A 20503-nucleotide genomic window follows, 5' to 3' on the forward strand; every position below is an offset into this window, starting at 1 on the left:
GCTTCTGTGTATATGTGGAGGGTGGTGTATAAGTGGAGGAGTGTATATGTGGGGCTGTAAGTGTGTGGGGGCTGTGTGTATATGTGTGTGGGGTGTATATGTACGGGCGGGTGTATTCATTTGTGTGTATATAGGGGTATATATATGTTTGTGGGGATGTATATAGGAGCGGCTTGTGTGTATATGTGGGGGTCAGGCTATATGTGGGTGTATATGTGGGTTGTATTGGTGTGGGGGTGTATATGTTTGGGGCAGGTGCATGTGTGGGGTGTGTATATATGTGTTTATATGTGTGGGGTATATATGTGTTTGTGGGACTGTGAATACATGTATATGTGTGGGGTGTGTGCATATGGGGGTATATAGGTGGGGATGTATGTGCATGGGGGATGTATGTGCACAAGTGCGTATGTGGGGTGATGTAGTGTGTGGGGTGAACGTGTCTTCGGCGGTGTATGTGGGGGGTATGTCTGTGGTGAGGGTGGTGTGTATATGTGTGCATGGGGGTAACTATGTTGGGGGAGGTATATAGGAGCGGCTTGTGTGTATATGTGGGGGTCAGGCTATATGTGGGTGTATATGTGGGTTGTATTGGTGTGGGGGTGTATATGTTTGGGGCAGGTGCATGTGTGGGGTGTGTATATATGTGTTTATATGTGTGGGGTATATATGTGTTTGTGGGACTGTGAATACATGTATATGTGTGGGGTGTGTGCATATGGGGGTATATAGATGGGGATGTATGTGCATGGGGGATGTATGTGCACAAGTGCGTATGTGGGGTGATGTAGTGTGTGGGGTGAACGTGTCTTCGGCGGTGTATGTGGGGGGTATGTCTGTGGTGAGGGTGGTGTGTATATGTGTGCATGGGGGTAACTATGTTGGGGGAGGTACATGTGTGAGGGGTGTAGTGTGTAGAGGGAGGTACGTGTGGGGGGTACAGTGTGTGGAGGGAGGTACGTGTGTGAGGGATATAGTGTGTGGAAGGAGGTACGAGTGTGGGGGGTAGAGTGTATAGAGGGAGGTACATGTCTGAGAGGTACAGTGTGTGGAAGGAGGTATGAGTATGGGGGGTACAGTATATGTAGGGCGGTACGTGTGTGAGGGTACAGTTTGTGGAGAGAGGTACATGTGTGAGGGTTATAGTGTATGGAAGGAGGTACGTGTGTGAGGGGTATAGTATATAGAGGGAGGTACGTGTGTGTGGGGTATAATGTGTGGAGGAAGGTACATGGGGGGTATAGTGTGTGGAGGGAGGAACATGGGGGGTACAGTGTGTGGAGGGAGGAACATGGGGGGTACAGTGTGTGGAGGGAGGAACATGTGTGAGGGATACAGTGCATGGTGGGAGGTATGAGTGGGAGCGGTATAGTGTATGGAGGGAAGTACAAGTGTGGGGGGTATAGTATGTGGAGGGGGGTAAGTGTGTGTGGGGTATAGTGTATAGAGGGAGGTACATGTCTGAGGGGTACAGTGTGTGAAAGGAGGTACGAGTGTGGGGGGTACAGTGTGTGGAGGAAGGTACGTGTGTGAGGGGTATAGTGTATGGAGGGAGGTAAGTGGGGGGTATAATGTGTGAAGGGAGCTACATGTGTGGGGGTGCAGTGTGTGGAGAGAGATATAGGAGGTATAATATTGGAGGGAGGTATGTGTGTGAGGGGTATAGTTTGTGGAGGGGGCTACATATGTGAGGGGTGTGGTTTGTGGAGGGGGCTACGTGTGTGAGAGACATAGTGTGTGGAGAGAACATAAGAACATAAGAATGGCCCTACTGGGTCAGACCAAGGGTCTATCTAACCCAGTATCCTGTCTTCCAAGAGTGGCCAGTGCCAAGTGCCCCAGAGGGAATGAACAGAACAGGTAATCATCAAGTGATCCATCACCTGCTGCTCATTCCCAGCTTCTGGGAAACGGAGGCTAGGTACACCTTTCCTGCTCATCCTGGCTAATAGCCATTGATGGACCTATCCTCCATGAATTTATCTAGTTCTTTTTTGAACCCTGTTATGGACTTGGCCTTCACAACATCCTCTGGCAAGGAGTTCCACACGTTGACTGTGCGTTGTGTGAAGAAATACTTCCTTTTATTTGTTTTAAACCTGCTGCCTATTAATTTCATTTGGTGACCTCTAGTTCTTGTGTTATGAGAAGTAGTAAACAACACTTCCTTATCCTCTTTCTCTATATCAGTCACGATTTTATAGACCTCAATCATATCCCCCCTTAGCCGTCTCTTTTCCAAGCTTCAAAGTCCCAGTCTTATTAATCTCTCCTCATACGGAAGACGTTCCATACCCCTAATCATTTTTGTTGCCCTTTTCTGAACCTTTTCCAGTTCTAATATATCTTTTTTGAGACAGGGCGATCACATCTGCACGCAGTATTCACGATATGCCCCATGACGTCCCCAGCCCTGCTGGTCTTTCTGTACCATGAACACATCCCGCCGCCCTGTTCTGTCTGTCTGTCTTCCCCATGGACACATCCCTCTGCCGTGCTCTGTCCCCAGCCCTGTCAGTCTGTCTGTCCCATATTTACAACGCCCTGCTTCTCTCTGTCCCCAGCCCTGTCTGTCTATCTCTCCATGGACACAGCCCCCTGCCACAGGGTGTCCTCAGTCTTATCTCTCTGATTGTCCCATATACACATTGCCACTGCTTCACTCTGTCCCCTTCCCTGTCTGTCTGTCTGTCCCATGGACACAACCCTCTGCCCTGCTCTGTGCCAACCTGTCTCTCTAGCTCTGCCATGGACACATTCCCCTACCCAATTTTGTCCCCAGCCCACTCTGTCTGTCCTATGGATACACCCCCCCGTCCCTCTCTGACCCCAGACCTGTCTGTCTGTCTATCCCATGGACATATCGCCCTGTCCTGCTCTGTCCCCAGACCTCTCTGTCTCTCCCTCTCTCCCATTGACATATCCCACTGCCCTGCTCTGTCCGTCTGTCTGTCTGTCCTATAGACACATCCCACTGCCCTGCTCTGTCCCCAGCCCTGTCTCTCTATCTGTGGCATGGAGACATCCCCCAGTCCCATTCTGTCCCCAGCCCGTCTGTCTCTTTTTCCCATGGACACATCCCTATGCCCTGCTCTGTCCTTAGCCCTGTCTGTCTGTCCCATGGACACATCCCCCTGCCGCACCCCAACCCCGAGCCCCAACCCCCTGTCCCAGCCCTGATCCCCCTCCCACACCCTGAACCCCTCTGCCTCACCGCCCAGCCTGGAGCCCCCTCCTGCACCCCAAGCTCCTCATTTCTGGCCCCACCCCAGAGCCTGCATCCCAAGTTAGAGCCCTCACCCCTTCCCGCACCCGAGCCCAGTGAAAGTGAGTGAGCATGGGGGAGAGTGAGCCACCGAGGGAGGGGGAATGTAGTGAGCGGGGGGCAGGGCCTGTGGGAAGGGGTGGGGAAGGGGGCATGACCTCGGGGAAGGAGCGGGGCTAAGGTGTTCGCTTTTGTGCGATTAGAAAGTTGGCAACCCTATCCACCCCCCACCCCCCGCCCTCCAAGCCGGCGGCCCCAGTGCCCGGCCGAGCTGCCTCACTTCCCCACCAGACCCCGTGCTCGCTGCTTGCTCGCAGTGTCCCTCCTCACTCCCCCGCCCCCGAGGAAAAGCGACAGGGAGAGCGGCGGGGACCTGGGGGTGGGAGGGGATGTGGAGTGCAGGTAGGCAGGCGGCAGCAGCAGCAGGTGGTGGATGGGGGGGCCTCGGAGAAGGCGCGGGCCACCGCAGCCCAGGTGTCCCTCAGGAGGTGGCTGCTCCAGGGAAGACTTGGCCTTCCCAGGCCTATTGTACCCGCCGCCCATGGTCCCATGGACGTGTCCTTCTATCTCTCTCTGCACATTTGAGCCCTCTGGTCAGCTAACAAACCTGGGCAAGGGTTGATCAACAGAGCCGAGTGCCATGTGGACCGGACCCCAGAGCAGGGCCAGAATCCACCCCCTCGCCTTGTAGGGTTGCCAGTTTTGGTTGGACGTATTCCTGGAGGTTTGATCACATGACATAATCTTTAATGAAAGATTAACCCGTAGGCGCCGACTCCATGGGTGCCGCCGGTGATGAACTCGGCAGGAGGGGGAGGAAACCAGAAAGTCGGTGCCTCTGGATTAACCTTTAATTCCTGGAGACTCCAGGACAATCCTGAAGGGTTGGCAACCCTATAGCTGCAGAGCCAGGGCCCAGAGCCCCTGCGGGCTCCCCTCGGAAGGAGGGGCTGCTGAAAGGGTTAATCTGCTTGGGAACAGTCGCTGACCCTGAAACTGTTTCCTGGCAAAGGACCCTGGGAGCCACGCACAGCCCCTCCCCCACCTGGCACATGGGGGGACCCAGGCTCCCGGCAGAGCTGGGCAATCCCCATGTCCCCCTTACCTGCAGGACATCTCCTGGGGCTGGGCGTGGGGAAAGGATCATATCAAAGGTGAGGGGCAAAAACTGACGGAGTGACGCTGCCAGCCAGAGCTAGCACTGTGCAGAGCAAACCACCCCCACGCTCCCAGAGCCTCGCCGGTGCCTCTCAATCCCGACCCGCAGCCCCGGGCTGCCTGGTGCCCCACAGGCCCCTGCTACAGCTCACAGCTGAGCCTCTGTGCGTGGAATGCTCCGGGGGTCTATTTCGGGAGGCGTCTATCCTGGCAGTGCTCTTGGCAGCACAAGGGTAGTGTGTCCTGCCAACAGAGTATGATTGTATTGAACTCCGGTGTCTCGTTGTTAGAGGAGAAGGGGCTCAGACCCTACGCTGCAGTGGTCTTCTAGAGATAGCCTGATAACCTGGGAGCCAGGACTCCTGGGTTCTATCCCTGGCTCTGGAAGGGGAGTGGGGTCTAGTGGTTAGAGCAGGGGGGCTGGGAGCCAGGACTCCTGGGGTCTATCCCTGGCTCTGGAAGGGGAGTGGGGTCTAGTGGTTAGAGCAGGGGGCTGGGAGCCAGGACTCCTGGGTTCTATCCCTGGCTCTGGAAAGGAAGTGGGGTTTACAGTGGGGGCTTGGGGGGAGAGCGGGTTTCACCTGCAGTACAGACAGGGCCCACCCCACACCCCCAGAAAGGCCTGAATTCTGTGCATCCCTAGGATGGGCCAGTGTCCATCCAGCCTGGGGCTCCTTGTCCCATTCCCATCTGATCCATCGCCACCCCTGCCAGCTGCTCAGGGGCTCAATGGAGAGGAATTAATACGTGACAGCGCATTAGCAGCACCTGGGCTTGGCTGGTGGCTGAAGAGGAAAGGTCAGGCAGCTGCGTCCCAGCAAAGACTTCCGTGCGGCTGCCCTTGTTTGCATAGCCAGCTGATGTGTTTACTCCCTGAGAGGAGATTGATGGTTGGGGATGGAGGGTGGGAAAGTTACCAGCCCCGCCAGGATGACAGAGTGGGAGAGACTCACCGGAATTACCCACCACCAGCCCCCCCTGCTCTAACTCTCCAGCCCCCACTCCCCCGCAGAGCTAGGATGGAACCCAGGAGTCCTACTGCCCGTATATAACCAGTTCTTTCCTTCTCAGCCCTGGGTGGGGCGGGAGAACGTAGGTGTCTGTCCCCTGGGGAGGAGGTGGCGGCATTTGCTGCTGAGCTTGCCAGGAGATGTTGGAGAGAGTGCAGTGGCTAGGGATGGTGGGGTATAAATAGCCGCGTGGAGCTGGAAATAGGTCCCGAGTGGCCAAGCTGTGTGAGGGGTTTGGCTCGGGCATCAGCGCACCAGGGTCGTGCAGCTGCTGCTCCTGGGTGAACCTTGCATGGGGTCACGAGGAGCGCCTGGGGCGGCAGTGACCCCAGGGGACTGGTACAGGCTCCCAGCCTCCCTGCTCTAACCCACCAGACCCCAATCAAATCGGGGGGGGGGGCGGGCTGGCACAGGGGGGCTGGTGGTGGAGGGGGCAGGATACAAAGGGGACTGGCACAGGAGTTGGTGGGGGTGTGGCAAAGTGGGAATTGTCTATAATGTTTTATGCATCCTATGTGTGCCTCAGTCTCCCCTATGTGTGACAAGGCATGGCTACCCAGTGGGGGAAAAGGGGTCTGTGTGTCTGTGTGTGTCCTCTCCCTGTCCGGGTGGAACAAAGAGTCTCGTTAGGTGGAACGAAGAGGCTCGTTAGGGAACGGGTTGAAACTGACCCAGATGAGCCCAGGGCCAGAGAGACAATGCCAGCTCCATTGACTCCTGGCTCAACGCTCTCAGCAGGGAAGCTGGGCACAGACCCGAGCTGGAGAACAAAGGACGGGGAGGTGGGGGGATAAGAGTTAGCTGCTGGAAGATCCTTGGAGCTCTGCCCCCTGGGAAGTGACTTAGGCCTGATCTACGCTAGGAAATTCGTTCAGTACAACTACGTCTCTCAGGGGTGTGGCAACTCCACCCCTCTCAGCGACACAGGTAACCCGACCGAACCCCGTGTAGCCAGCGCTGGGTCGACAGGAGAATTCTCCTCTCGGGGAGGTGGATTGACGACACTGAGGGGAGAGCTCCGACACTGAGGGGAGATCTCCGCCTGTCAGCGTAGGCGGTGTCTTCACGGACAACGGGGCTGGAGCACCCATGGAAAAAGATAGTGGGTCCTCAGCACCCACCAGCCACAGCTGTTTGGCGGCGCCCCCAATCGGCTGTTTGGTGGCTGGGGTAGGGGTTGGGGGGAGGGTGGAGAGCAGTGAGGGAGGGGGCAGGGAAGGGGCGGAAAGAGGTGGAGTGAGGGCAGGGCCTTGGGGAGGAGGGTGGAGTGGGGGAGGGACCTTGGGGGAGGAGTGGGGCCTGGGGCCAGAGCAGGGGTGGAGCATCCCTTAGTGCCTATGGCATTCCCTACAGCTCGGCTGGGCTCGGGGCTGACCAGAATGGGCTCAGAATCCTCTCTCTGCGCTGCCCTAAGGACTCCCTGTGCTGCGTGCCACGGGCTAACAAACCCGACTGCACATTGTAATAGGGGCCCGGGCCAGCGACTTGGGCACCGAACCCAGGGCTTGAGACATCTCACTTTACACAATAGACCCATCCAGTGCCCCCAGCCGAGCCCCTGCCCTGCTCCCTGCAGCACAGGCCCCCTAGCGCTGCCCTGGGCATTGGGGCCAGCACAGACTGCTGGGGAGAGCGCCCCCTACTGAGCCCCGCTCCCTGCAGCACCGGCCCCCTAGTGCCGCCCTGGGCATTGGGGCCAGCACAGACTGCTGGGGAGAGCACCCCCTACTGAGCCCCTCTCCCCGCTTCCTGCAGCACCGGCCCCCTATGCCTCCCTGGGCATTGGGGCCAGCACGGACTGCCGGGGAGAGCACCCCCTACTGAGCCCCTCTCCCCGCTCCCTGCAGCACCGGCCCCCTATGCCTCCCTGGGCATTGGGGCCAGCACAGACTGCCGGGGAGAGCGCCCCCTACTGAGCCCCCTGCCCCGCTCCCTGCAGCACCGGCCCCCTATGCCACCCTGGGCATTGGGGCCAGCACGGACTGCCGGGGAGAGCGCCCCCTGCTCATTGCACAGTGGGGTTGGCTGGAGCTGGCTGCCGCGTGGTGGAGGAGGGGGTGGGGCAGGCAGGGGGCGATTGTCCAGAGCTTGGTTTTACCCCAATTCAGAAGCCCAAATTTATTGATATTTTTTGCGACCCGACAAGCCCTGAAAACGCTGGTTGGTTCTGTTACTATGGAGGCAGAGGGCCACTGAACAGGGCTGTGAACCCAACACTGGCGGGGGGGGGGGGGGGGGGGGAGGGGGGCTTTGCACCAGCCTAGTCTAAGCCAGGCTGGTGATTTGGGGCCCCAGCCCCACCAAGAGCTGCTCTGACTGGTTCCTCCCCCTACAGCGCCGCGACCCCTGGGGACAGTCACGGGCCAGGGGCCAGAGCCAGCGACAGGTGGCAGCTCCTGGAGCTGTGGGGGAGGGGTGGGATTAGCTGCTAACCAGCTTTCATAATGGGGTCAGAGATCAGGATGTGACAGGACTTGAGCAGCTTGGGGGTGGGCAGGTTGGGCCCTGCAGCATGGGCTTTGCAGCCAGGAGGGGGAGGGGGTCCCTGCAGTGTGGGGAGGGGGTCCCTGCAGCTGCAGTGGTGTCCTTTCAGCATGGGGCAGGGGGCAGGGAGGGGTCCCTGCAGCTGAAGGCGGAGTGTCTGGGGCACCTGGCATTGGCCACTCTGAAGACAGGATAGTGGGTTAGATGCCCAGTGTGGCCGTTCTTATGTTCTGTTCTGGGTGCGGGTGTCCTTGTAGCTGGGGGGCGATGGGTCCCTGCAGCCAAGTGGGGGGAATCTCAGAGTCATCGTAGATAGTTCTCTGAAAACTATGTGCAGCACAGTCAAAAAAGTGAACCAAATGTTATGAACCATTAGGCAAGGACTAGATAATAAAAGAGAAAATATCATATTGCCTCTATGTAAATCCATGGTACGCCCAGATCTTGTACACGGTGTGCAGTTCTCGTCACCCCATCTGTCACGGAGTCCCCGGGCGATGCTCTGGAACTGCTCCCCACAAAGCCAGTCAGGACTCTGGGGAGCCTCCTCTCCCTCGGAGCAGACTGTCTTCAGGGCAAGAAGCTCACACGGCTTCACCTCCTGGGTCTCTCCTGGGAGCATTCAGCATCGTCTGCCCCTCCGTGCGCTTCCCACAGCGAGTCCGCCCAGGCGGGGTCCTGGGGAAGCCAGAGGGTCCTGCACCCCCACTTCGCAGTCAGACGTGACTCTCAGCCAGCCAGTAAAACAGAGGTTTATTAGATGACAGGAACACAGTCTAAAACAGAGCTTGTAGGTACAGCGAACGGGGCCCCTCAGCCAGGTCCATTCTGGGGCCCAGCGAGCCAGACAACCCCGTCTGCCCTCCCTTCCAGTCCCCAGCGAGCTCCAAACTGAAACCCCCTCCAGCCCCTCCTCTCTGGCCTTTGTCTCTTTCCCGGGCCAGGAGGTCACCTGATCTCTTTGTTCACCTTTAATTATTCCCTTGCAGGGGGGAAGGGCCCCGGCCATTTATGCACACTGGAGACTTAAGAAATGCATAGGGGGAACTGAGGCACCCACACAGTATTCAGAGGAAACATTAAGAACAGTCCCACTTCATCACACCATCTCAAAAAAGATATATCGGAAAAGGTCCAGAGAAGGGCAACAAAAATGATTAGGGGGAGAGGCTAAAAAGACTGGGACTGTTCAGCTTGGGAAAGAGATGAGTAAGGGGAGAGATATGGTAGAGGTCCGATAAAATCGTGACTGGGGTGGAGAAAGGGAGTAAGGAAATGTTATTTACCCCTTCACATAACACAAGAGCCAAGGGGTCACCCCATGAAACTAATAGGCAGCAGGTATAAAACAAACAGAAGGAAGTATTTCTTCACACACCGCTCAGTCAACCTGTGGAACTCTTTGCCGGAGATGTTGTCAAGGCCAGATGTAGAATTGGGTTTATAAAAGAACTAGATCAGTTCCTGGAGGATTGGTCTATCAATGGCTATTGGCCAAGATGGTTTGGGATGCAACCCCATGCTCTGGGTGTCCCTAAACCTCTGACTGCCAGAAGCTGGGACAACAGGGGATGGATCACTCGATAAATTGCCCTGTTCTGTTCAGTCTCTCTCAAGCGCCTGGCATTGGTCACTGTGGGAAGACAGGGGGCTAGATGGACCATTGGGCTGACCCAGTATGGCCGTTCTTATGTGTCCCTGCAGCCGGGGGAAGGGTCCCTGCAGCCGAAGGGGGTCACTGCTAGTTGGACAGAGCGTGGGTGCCAGGGAGGATGCTGCTCCAGGCCGAGTCACACTCTGCACCTGGGCTCAGCTCTCAGGCACGCGCCCCGCCCCCCACAATGGCTGCTTGAGGTGCACTGTCCCCTAATCTGCCCACACTAAATATAACGCCAGTCATGTCCCGAGTGCCTGCCATGCACAATTCCCTGCCAGCATGACCCACAGCACAGACCCCTCACCTCCCCAGACCCATGACATCGAGAACCCCCAAACCCATCATAGAACCCACGGCAAGGAGATAAACAGCCCCACGCACCCACAGCATAGACACCCCCCCTACACATCTGGGACTCACAGCACAGAGCCCGTGCACCCCAGGACCCAGAGCACAGTAATTGCCCCAGTGGCACCTTTAGCTGCCATTCCACAGCGCCCTTCCCCACCTCGGGACACAGGGTCAGCTCCCTCCCGAGCGCCCCTCCCCTCCTCGAGGCACAGGGGCCGCTTGTGACAAAGTGGGAATGTTCTTAATATTTTCTCTGAATACTGTGTGGGTGCCTCAGTTTCCCCTATGCATTTCTTAAGGATCTAAGTGGTGGGGTAAGGGCATGTGATTGGTGCAGAGCCCTAGAGGGGCAGGGGTCTGCAGGGGTCTGCACAGAGAATGGCCGACACCCTGTCTCTTGGCAACTAATGGCCTGGGCCCCTCCTCCACAAGGTGCCAACTAAAGGTATTGGAGAAGAAAGAGATCAGGTGGCCTCCTGGCCCGGGAAAGAGACAAAGGCCGAGGAGGGGCTGGAGGGGTTTTCAGTTTGGAGCTGGCTGGGGAAACAGAGGGAGGCCCAGCATCGGGGTGTGGGCTCCCTGTCCCCCAATATGTACCTGACTGAGGGGTCCTGTTCTCTGTACCTACAAGCTCTGTTTTGGACTGTGTTCCTGTCGCCTAATAAACCTTCTGTTTTACTGGCTGGCTGAGAGTCACAGTGAATCACAGGAAGTCGGGGGTGCAGGGCCCTGACTCCCCTACACTCCGTGACACCGCTCTCTCCCCAGCACCCACCTCCTCAGCGCACGTGGTCAGCTCCCACCCCAGCCCCTCTCCCCTCCTTGGGGCTCAGGGTCAGTTCCCTCCCCAGTGCCCCTCTTGGGACACAGGCTCAGCTCCCTCTCCCCTACGCGGGGCAAAGGGTCCTGTCCTTCCCCAGCTCCCCTCCCCTCCTCAGGGCACAGGGTCCTCTCCCTCCCCAGTGCCTCTCCCCTCCTTGGAGCACAGGGTCAGCTCCCTCCCCGGACACAGGGTCCTGTCCTTCCCCAGCTCCCCTCCCCAGGGCTCAGGGTCAGTTCCCTCCCCAGCGCCTCCCCCCCCCGACCTGTGGAGGTCGGGAGCTGCAGAGGGTGCCATGAAGGGGAGGAAAGGGCTCCCAGACACATGGTTCCCCCTTCCCTGACTGTAGGGTCCCAACCACCCCCTCAGGTTGGGCAGGGGAGCTGTGCACAGGGGACGTCTGCATGAATGGGGACCCCTCGGGAGGAGGAGCTGCCCCATCTGCGCCAGAACAAAAAGAGGATGCCCCTCCAGCCCCCAACTCCAGGACACATGGTCACAGCCCAGAGATGCTGGGAGAGGTTACACTGGCCCAGTGCCGGCAGGGAAACCAGCCAGTCGTGAGGGAACAGGGACAACTGCTGAGAGCAGGGGGCTGGGAGCCAGGACTCCTGGGTTCTATCCCCAGCCCTGGGAGGGACTGACTGTGAGGAGTGGGGTGTGTGTGCTGTCATGCAGACTGTTGCCATCTACTGGCCGAAGCCGGGACTCCCAAAGCCTGCAGGAGCTCGCTGTCTCTGGGCCAGTTCTGGAGGCAGCACCTTCCTTCCTTAGGGCATTGCTGTGCCTGGCCACTCCGGACACCTCTGCCCACAGCTCTCGGGAACTGGGCTGCTCCCAGAGCATCAGGCTGTGAACCGGCTGGGGTGAGGCCTGTGCCGGGCGCTGGGTGAGGCCTGGGCCCACTTGTGCAGCGCTGAGCGCTTGGCGGACGCAGGCAGACACGGGGCAGTCGGTCATCCAGCGGATTCAGCTCTTTATTCGCATCTGCTCAGCTTGGGATGGCGTGTGGCACACGGGGCTCTCCCCCTCCCGGCTCCTGCCTCTCCATGCAGCACGGACCCCTCCGGGGGAGACAGTCGTGTATCTGCACCCGAGGGGGGATGCAGGCCCCACCCCGGCGATGGTGGGGTTTATCAGGGACAGCTCCCTTGGCCGCAGTTGGACTGATGGCCCTGGAGACGCGTGTTCCGAGCGGGGCTTGCCGGGACGAGCTGCCCCACTGCTAGTGAGACGTGAGCCCCAGTCCGTGCCAGCTTTGTGCTGCAGCCCACAGAGTGTGGCTCACAGTGGGAGGGGAATGCCCTGGGCACCTGCGTTCATCCCTGAAATGGGAATCCCCCCGGGCACTCACAGAGCCATGCCCCTGCACAGCCGACAGCCATCCCCAGGCTGGGCGGGCAGGGCCGGGGAGCCTGGCAGCAGAGAGGAAGGGCCTGGCGGCATGGGGGATGCACTGAAAGCTCGGGGGCAGGGGGAATCAATGGGAGGCTGTGGAGGAGCTGTGGCCAGCTCAGTTGTCCTGTGGGAATAAGAGAGCACGGGCGGTTAGGGAGCCCTGCCCATGGCCTCGGGCGAGGGCTGCAGGGAGCGCCAGGCACCTCACCCAACTGCGTGCTTCTGCCAGCCCCAGCCTCACCCCTTCACTGACACAGCCAGTGCCTTCAGCCACTGCCTGCCTGGACCCAGGAGTCCTGGCTCCCAGCCCCTCTGCTAGCCACCTGGATCCCACTCCCCTCCCAGAGCTGGGACAGAACCCAGGCATCCTGGTTCCCAGCCCCCCTGCTCTAGCCCTCTGGACCCCACTCCCCTCCCAGAGCTGGGATAGAACCCAGAAGTTGTGGGGTTCCCTGTATCTCCCTCTCCCTGGGTGTGGGCATGCACCTGGCAGACCACGCTGATGTCCTCCCGGTGGGTGCAGTCGTGGTAGCTCCATAAGCGGTGGGCACAGTTCTGCAGGGTCTCCTCGGTGCCTTTGCAGCGGATGTCGTCCAGCCAGATTTTCCCCGTACCCTGGCCAAAGCGGGGCCAATCCTGCAGCTTTGGGGCCAGTGGCTCGGCTGGGCCACAGCCCAGTTCCCGGCAGACCACTTGGGTGTTGGTCTCCGACCAGTCGTCATCACACACGGTGCCCCACACTCCGTCATACCGCACCTCCAGCCGCCCGGAGCACTTGCTTGGGCCGTTCACCAGCCGCAGTGCGAAGGGCTCTGTGAGGAAGAGGTGTGTGTGGATTAGCTGGGTCGGTGCCCCAGTGCATGCTGGGAAGGCACGGCCTGGCAGGTGGAGGGGGCTTGCCAGGCACTGTCCCCCACATCGCAGGGGCGCCAGTGCTGTGCTGTCTGTGCCCTGTGTGCCCAACCAGGAGGGGCAGCTGTTGCCAGGCTCAGCTGGGGCCCCGGCACACGCTGCCCCATGGGCAAGGAGGCTGGAGATGTGCCTGCTGCAAGGGGACCAGCTTGGCATCAGGGGGCAAAGCCCAGCCAGCCCTGCCTGTCCTGGGCCTCTGGCAGGGGATGAGGGCCTGGTGCCAGCGCTGCTTTCTCACCTTGGCACATGACTCCGGTGTCCCGGTGGTGGGGGCAGTGCCGCCCCTCCCAGGCTTGGGCTTGGCAGTGGGTCAGCGAGGCCTCCTGCCCGGTGCACTCCAGCTGGCCCAGCAGGACAGGTGCTGAGCTCCGACTGAACTTGCTGCAGAGGTGGGTGACGTACCGCGGGCTCCCACAGCCTAGCTCCCGGCAGAGCACCTTGGCATCAGTCAGGTCCCAGCCCAACCCACACACAGCACCCCAGCGGCCGTCATGGTAAATCTCCACCTGCCCACTGCAGCGTGTGTCGTGGCCCACCAACCGGACAGGTGGCTCTGGGAGATCTGCAGCTAGAGATGGGGGAAGAGATGTGAATGAGGATCAGGGAGAGATCAGGGGCTGCAGAAAGCAACTTACAGAGCTGGGAAAGACCCAGGAGTCCTAGCTCCCAGCCCGCTGCTCTAACCACTAGACTCCACTCCTCTTGTAAAGTCTGAGGCCTTTTTTCTGCAGCCATATTAGGAGAGCAGCAGCCATGAGCCAAGAAGCAGAAAGTCCCATCCTCGCATCCCATCTAAGTTACATTAAAACAATGTAGTAGCGGGCTGTTAAGAAGGCTCCTGTCCTAATAGTGCCCACCATCACCAGATAAAGAAACAGATCTTAAGATGTTTAAAGAAAACGTTGTTTGATGCATTCGGTCTGGCAAGGTACCACTTATCAACACTTGTGGGTGTGAAATCTCTACTTCTTTATAGCTTTGCCTTTATGGTCCCCACTTCTCTCTTGTTTATCTGTATGGTCTCTGTCTGGTTCGTTGATTGGTTCTGTCTGTTGCATAATTAATTTTACAAGATTTCAATCAGCTATGGTGGTGGGAGATGATTGGTTAAAGAATTGTTTCATAATGGACTAGGATTGTGAAAAATACTGTTGTGTAGTACTTTAGTTTAATATGATTAGTTAAGTTATATCTAAGCAGGACTCAAGTTTCACTATATAAACTGGGGTCCAAAAGGAAGTTCTTTGGAATCAACTCTAAGACCAAAGCTGCCAGACCTCCACACCCTGCCAACCACACTGTGCAGAAGCTGGAGTCCCCAGATGACCTGATCCTGGCTGGCCAGCAGGAAAATTTCATCTGCCTTATTGGAAGTGATGAGCATTGTATGCTTAGCCTGTGTATTCTGTATTAATAACTATTAATAAATAGAGGTTAAGGGTATTACTGTGTAAGGCTCTTTCCCTGGAAGGCCCCACAAACCCACAGACGATTACGCTCTGAGCCCTAGGAACTGGGTAAGGGAAGGTGTCTTTCCCCCGGAGTCCTAGAAACTGGGAAAAGGTCACGGTGCCTAAATCAACCGGGTTACGCCTTGAGCTCTAGGAACTGGTGTCACGTTATTGACTTGAACTGGGACCATATAGAACATGGTTGCAACCAAGGTCCTGTAGTGGCACCAACTCTTGTATAAAGGGGGTCAAATGAGGTGTCTAAGACAAGATTATGGTTTGCTGGTTATGATTATGCTGTCTATATGTGTGTATCAATTTTGTAGTTGAAGTTATGAATATTGGCTCTATACTGTCTGTATTTCAAACTTGTGCTATGCTTCTGGGAGACATCCCAGACAAGTTGGTGTTAGCTCTGCCTAGCCTGCTTGATGGCCCATTAAGGACCATCAGCTGTACAACTGACCCATTCAGAGAAGGCAGATACACCTCGCAACTCAGCAAAGTATGCAGGGACTGGCCCATGTGACTCCAGACTCCATTTTGCTGTAATTTTCCACAGTAAGGACAAAGAGGTGTTCTGACACCTGGAAAAGACTATAAAAGGCTGATGCCTCATCTCCATCTTGTCTTCAATCCTGCTTCTTACCTCTGGAGGGACTTTGCTATAAGGAAGCTCTGCACAAAGGACTGATGACCCATCCCAGCTGGGGATGTTCCAGAGAATTGATTTGAACCTGCAGTTTATTCTATCTCTGCTACAAGCCTGAACCAAGAACTGTGCCATTGCTGTATGTAATTGATTCTATTTAACCAATTCTAGCTCTCATCTACATCTTTTTCCTTTTATGAATAAACCTTTAGATTTTAGATTCTAAAGGATTGGCAACAGCGTGATTTGTGGGTAAGGTCTGATTTGTATATTGACCTGGGTCTGGGGCTTGGTCCTTTGGGATCGAGTGTTGGTTTTCATAACCATTTGTCCCCATAACGAGAGGCACTGGTGGTAATACTGGGAAACTGGAGTGTCTCAGGGAATTGCTTGTGTGACTTGTGGTTAGCCAGTGGGGTAAAACCAAAGTCTTCTCTGTTTGGCTGGTTTGGTTTGCCTTAGAGGTGGAGAAACCCCAGCCTTGGGCTGTGACTGTCCTGCTTGAAGCAGTTTGTCCTGAATTGGCATTCTCAGTTGGGTCCTTCCAGAACCAGCATCGTTACAACTGGGTAAAGGTGGGTGCCCTAGAGTTTATAGGTAACAGCCTCCCAGAGCCAGGAATAGAACCCAGGAGACTTGACTCCCAGCCCCCCAACTCACTAGAGCCCACTCCCGTCCCAGAGCTGGGGATGGAACCCAGGAGTCCTGGCTCCCAGCCCTGCTGGGGATGTATCAGTAGCGGATGATGCATGTGGACACTGACCCTGCTGCATGAGGGCATTTTCCCTTCATAACTTTGCCCCATGGCACATGACAGGGAGCAGAGCCCAGGCCCTGCTTGTCCCACCCTCTGGACCTGTCAGGTCCCCTCCCTGCTCCCCGGGCAGACTGTGCAGTGCTCACACAGCAAGGCCGCTCAGTCAGAACTGAGCACCCCACCCTGGGACCCCAGGCATCCTCCCATCCCTCCCTTAGGGCCAGGGCTCTCCAGGCCGGCTCACCTTCACAACGGGCTCCCGCATCCTCATCATGCTTGCAGAGGTCCCCTGGATCCGTGTACGAGCAGTTCCCCAGAGCTGCCTCTGTCCCCTGGCACTGCACGTCCATCATCAGGACAGGCTCTGACTCGTTGCCCGGGCCGAACACTTTACTAGTCAGCGATTTCAAAGCCGGCCCACAGCCCAGCTGCCTGCACACCACGGCCACGTCGTTCAGGTCCCAGCCGTCGTCACACACGGTGCCCCAGCGCCCGTCCAGACGCACCTCCACCCGCCCGGCGCAGCGGTGGGGGCCACCTACCAGCCTCACCTCTGGCAAAGCAAACACAGCTGCTAGGACACCTGCTCCGGGGCTGCGCGGGGAGACCCCAGGGGCTGCAGGGACTGAAGGCCCAGCTCAGCGCGAGGCATTGCCAGCGAGTGCAGAACAGGGCAGAATGGGCTTTCCCACTACACTAACCCCGGGCCCTTCTCCCCCACCTCCCTCCCACCACATGCTGCACAGACAGGTCACTGAGCCCAGGAAATGGCGCAGCATCAGTGCCCCTGCTTTACAGAAGGGAAACTGAGGCACAGAGACAGGAGGTGACTTACCCCACGTCACACAGTGAGCCTTGTGCAGAGCAGGGAATAGAACCTGCCTTCCTCCCCCCCTCCCTAGCCAGAGACAGGGACAGAACCTGGCCCCCTCCCCCAGGTTCACAGCACATGGTCCGCGCGCTGTGTGAGGACAGGGATGCAATGGGAGCCCGGGTCAGTGTGACAACAAGGGGGTACCCCATGGAGAGAGGGGCCACCATGACCTGGAGGACAGGGGCTAGATTGAGTGTGAACACACAAGGGGCTGGCAGTTTCTTGCTAAGAGTTGTAGGGGAAGTAAGGGGTGTGGTGGGGGAAGGTGGTAAATAGCTGGGGTTTCTGCTCCCTTTGATCTAACACAATATGGTTGGCAGATTCCCAGCACTGAATGAGACTGCAGCACAGGGAGAAACCAGAGCTGGTGGGAGAAAAAGGTGACACCGTCTTCCTAGGGGAATGTGCTCCATTGCATAGGGTTACCATATTTTGAGTGTCCAAAAAGAGGACACTCCACGGGGCCCCGGCCCCGCCCCCAGCCCCGCCCCAACTCCGCCCCCTCCCCTGCTTCCCGCGAACATTTGATTCGCGGGAAGCCTGAAGCAGGCAGCAGGTAAGCTGGAGGGGGGGGGGGGGAGGAGGCGCGGCCCAGTCTGGCCCCCCCAACCGAGTGGCTCCCTCCGGCGGCCGGCCCCGGCCCCAGCGTCTCCAGCCTGGCTCGGCTCGGGCCCTGGGGTGCCGGCCCCAGGCCAGCCCCCGGCCGAGCACCCCCAGGCCAGCACCGCCGGCCCCCAGCCCGGCCCCGGCCCAGCACCCCCGGGCCAGCCCCCGGCCGAGCACCCCCAGGCCAGCACCGCCGGCCCCCAGCCCGGCCCCGGCCCAGCACCCCCGGGCCAGCCCCCGGCCGAGCACCCCCAGGCCAGCACCGCCGGCCCCCGGCCTGGGCCCTGGCCCAGCCCCCCCGGCCCAGCCCCCCCGGCCCAGCACCGCCGGCCTCGGCCCAGCCCCCGGCCCAGCACCCCTGGCCCAGCACCGCCGGCCTCGGCCCAGCCCCCGGCCCAGCACCCAGCGGCGCCGGCCCCTCCCTCTTTTCCCGGACATGTTTGGCTTTTTGGGATTTCCCCCCGGACGGGGATTTGAGGCCCAAAAAGCCGGACATGTCCAGGAAAATCCGGACGTATGGTAACCCTACCATTGCAATGAGTCACAGCTCACATAGGGGCAGCTCTTAGTGCCTTGCTCCTGTTGTGTGCTTCAACCCAGGCAGCCGCCTTGCTCCTGTTGCATGTTGGGATCTGCGCTCTGCCAGCCTCCTCGCTCCTGTTGCATTCTGCGACCTAACCTGCCTTAACACCGTTGCACTCTGGGACCTGTGCTTGGGCAGCTGACTATCCAAAGGGCCGCCATGGTCACCTCTGCTCAGGCCCCAGCTGTGATGCCAGGGGGGTTGGGATCCTGGCCCGGGCTCTGGCAAAGGGCAGTCCCCCTGGGGGCCAGACATACATACCTGAGGAGGAGGAGGAGGAGGAGACTCCCACATTGGCAGCTGGGGAGAGACAAGGGAGAAACTGTCAGGAGCAGAGGGGCCCATGCACCCCAAAGCTTCCCAGTCCCAAGACACCTGCAGGAAAGTGGCGCCGGGCAGGGCACAATCCAGAGCAGTTAGATCCAGACACGGCAGTGACACATGCTGGGACCCCGGGGAACGGGGGAGCCCCAGGCCGGCTGCCCATCGGCTGCTCTGCCCTGCTCCTCTCCCTGGTGCACAGACCAGCCGCATGAGAGCACTGCCTGGCCCCACCAACACACAGACTGAGGCCCTCTCCCTGTGGGGGGACTCGGCAGGGCAGGGCTCAGCCACATCCCCTGGTGGGGGGAGAACAGGCGAGCTCGTTGTACCCCCACCAGGCATACACCCGGATGCAGGGGCTCCCGAGCCGGCACCTCCCCCCGATGGGGTGGGTACCCGCCACAACCAGAGGGGCCCTCACCGAAGCAGAACAAGAGGCACAGCCACAGATCCATGGCTCCCCTGGGGCGAGCAGCTCCGTCCTGCCAAGAGCTGCTATCACCCCACCCAGCCTGGGCAGCCCCTTTTAAGGGCTGGCCCAGGACTGCCAGGTCAGCATGGGAGGAACTGGAGTGAGGGGCCAGCCCATGGACTGGTCACAAGATCGTTTCCTGGCACCACGGCACTGGGCTCAGCACGTATCCCAGGGCTGGGGGGAAGGAGGGCAGGGGAGTGACCCTGCGGTCAATAGTGTTGCCTGCAAATGAACCCGCTGATGTGGCAATGGATGGCCAGTGCTGCAGGGAGCAGGGCAGGAGCTCAGTGAGGGGCACTCTCCCTGTACAGGCAGTGCTGGCCCCAGTGCTGGCCCCGGCTCTGGGATGGGATGGAAGGGAAGGGGAGTGGGGTCTGGTGGTTAGAGCAGGGGGGCTGGGCGCCAGAACTCCTGGGTTCTATTCCCCGGCTCTGGGGGGGGAGTGGGGTCTGGTGGTTAGAGCAGGGGGGCTGGGAGCCAGAACTCCTGGGTTCTATTCCCCGGCTCTGGGGGGGGAGTGGGGTCTGGTGGTTAGAGCAGGGGGGCTGGGAGCCGGGACCTCAAGGCACCTCCCCACTCTGTGACTGTCCTGAGTCCCATGGCGCTGGCCCAACTTTCTGACTGCTTCCCCTTCTGACTGCCCGGAATCTCTGCAGCCGGCTCCACTTCCTTCTCTGGCTGAGCTGGCGTTTTGGGTTCAAGGGGGGCTCCCCCCACATGGCAGCTGAGGGAGGAGGGAGCCTGACCCAATAGGGACCCTATGCCTGATTGCCTCCCCCTCCCAGCAGAGAGATCCTGGGGGCAGCATGGACACCAGCACTGAGGTGGGCAGGGGACGGGGCCACACCCCCTCCCAGAGAGAGGAAAGCATAAAGGGGGCAATCGGCTTGGAGCTCTGACTGTGAAGGGAGACCATCCTCTACTAGCCGCTCCTCTTCCCTCCCTGCAGCACAGGCCCCCTAGCGCTGCTCTGGGGCATTGGGATGAGAGGAAGGTGCCCCCTGCTGGCCACCTGCCCCACTCCCTGCAGCTCCCTGTAATAAGAGGGGCCTAGGAGGCCTGCCCCAGTCGTCGGCTTAGCTCTGGGAAAGTGGAGGAAAGCGTGTGAAATGTCACACACCGCTGCTGGGGAAGGGTCCCAAGGGAGCCAGCTGCTGGCTGAGTTCAGACAATCAGTCTCCAGCTGTAACTCAAGGCCGATGTTGTGCTCATGCCTGGTGAACGAGGTGTGTGGATTGCATGGATGCTATGGCCGCCCCTTCGTAACCTGAGATCCAGGAGGGGGATGTGACCAGGTGACAGACAAAGGCCGGAGGAGGAGCAACGGGCAGGGCAGGGGCCAGGCAGCTGGAAGCGAGTCAGTCTCGGCTGGCTTGGGGCACAGGAAGAGGGCCAGAGCCCTGGTTCTGGGCTCCCTTCCCTCCAAGATGGGCTTGGCTGAAAGTCACTGATTTCTGTGCTAACAAGTTCCATTCTGTGCTGTGTTCCTGTCGACTCATAAACCTTCTGTTTTACTGGCTGGCAGAGAGTCACGTCTGGCTGTGGAGTTGGGGTGCAGGGCCCTCTGGCTTCCCCAGGGGCCCCACTGGGGTGGACTCGCTGGGGGAAGCGCACGGTGTGGAAGGGGATGCTGAATGCTCTGAGGTCAGACCCAGGAAGGTGGAAGCTGGGTAAGCTTCTTGCCCTGGTGTGACATTATGAGGGTAATTTAATATCTCATCGAAAG

The 20503-nt window shown here is 58.9% G+C and overlaps 1 protein-coding gene across 1 annotated transcript in view; it reads right to left on the minus strand.

Moving 5' to 3' along the window:
* Positions 1–12258: 12258 nt before the first annotated feature.
* The window catches only part of LOC135893310 (deleted in malignant brain tumors 1 protein-like), a gene marked incomplete at its 5' end in the record, with an annotated part of 69422 nt that continues 61177 nt past the window's right edge, over positions 12259–20503 (minus strand). The window contains 5 exons of the mRNA XM_065421109.1: positions 12259–12267; positions 12630–12955; positions 13294–13623; positions 16160–16468; positions 19783–19807. Coding sequence (XP_065277181.1) covers positions 12259–12267; positions 12630–12955; positions 13294–13623; positions 16160–16468; positions 19783–19807 — 999 coding nt within the window. The remainder of the gene's footprint in view (positions 12268–12629; positions 12956–13293; positions 13624–16159; positions 16469–19782; positions 19808–20503) is intronic.

Source organism: Emys orbicularis, chromosome 21 (assembly GCF_028017835.1).
Source record: "Emys orbicularis isolate rEmyOrb1 chromosome 21, rEmyOrb1.hap1, whole genome shotgun sequence".
Classification (NCBI taxonomy): Eukaryota; Metazoa; Chordata; order Testudines; family Emydidae; genus Emys; species Emys orbicularis.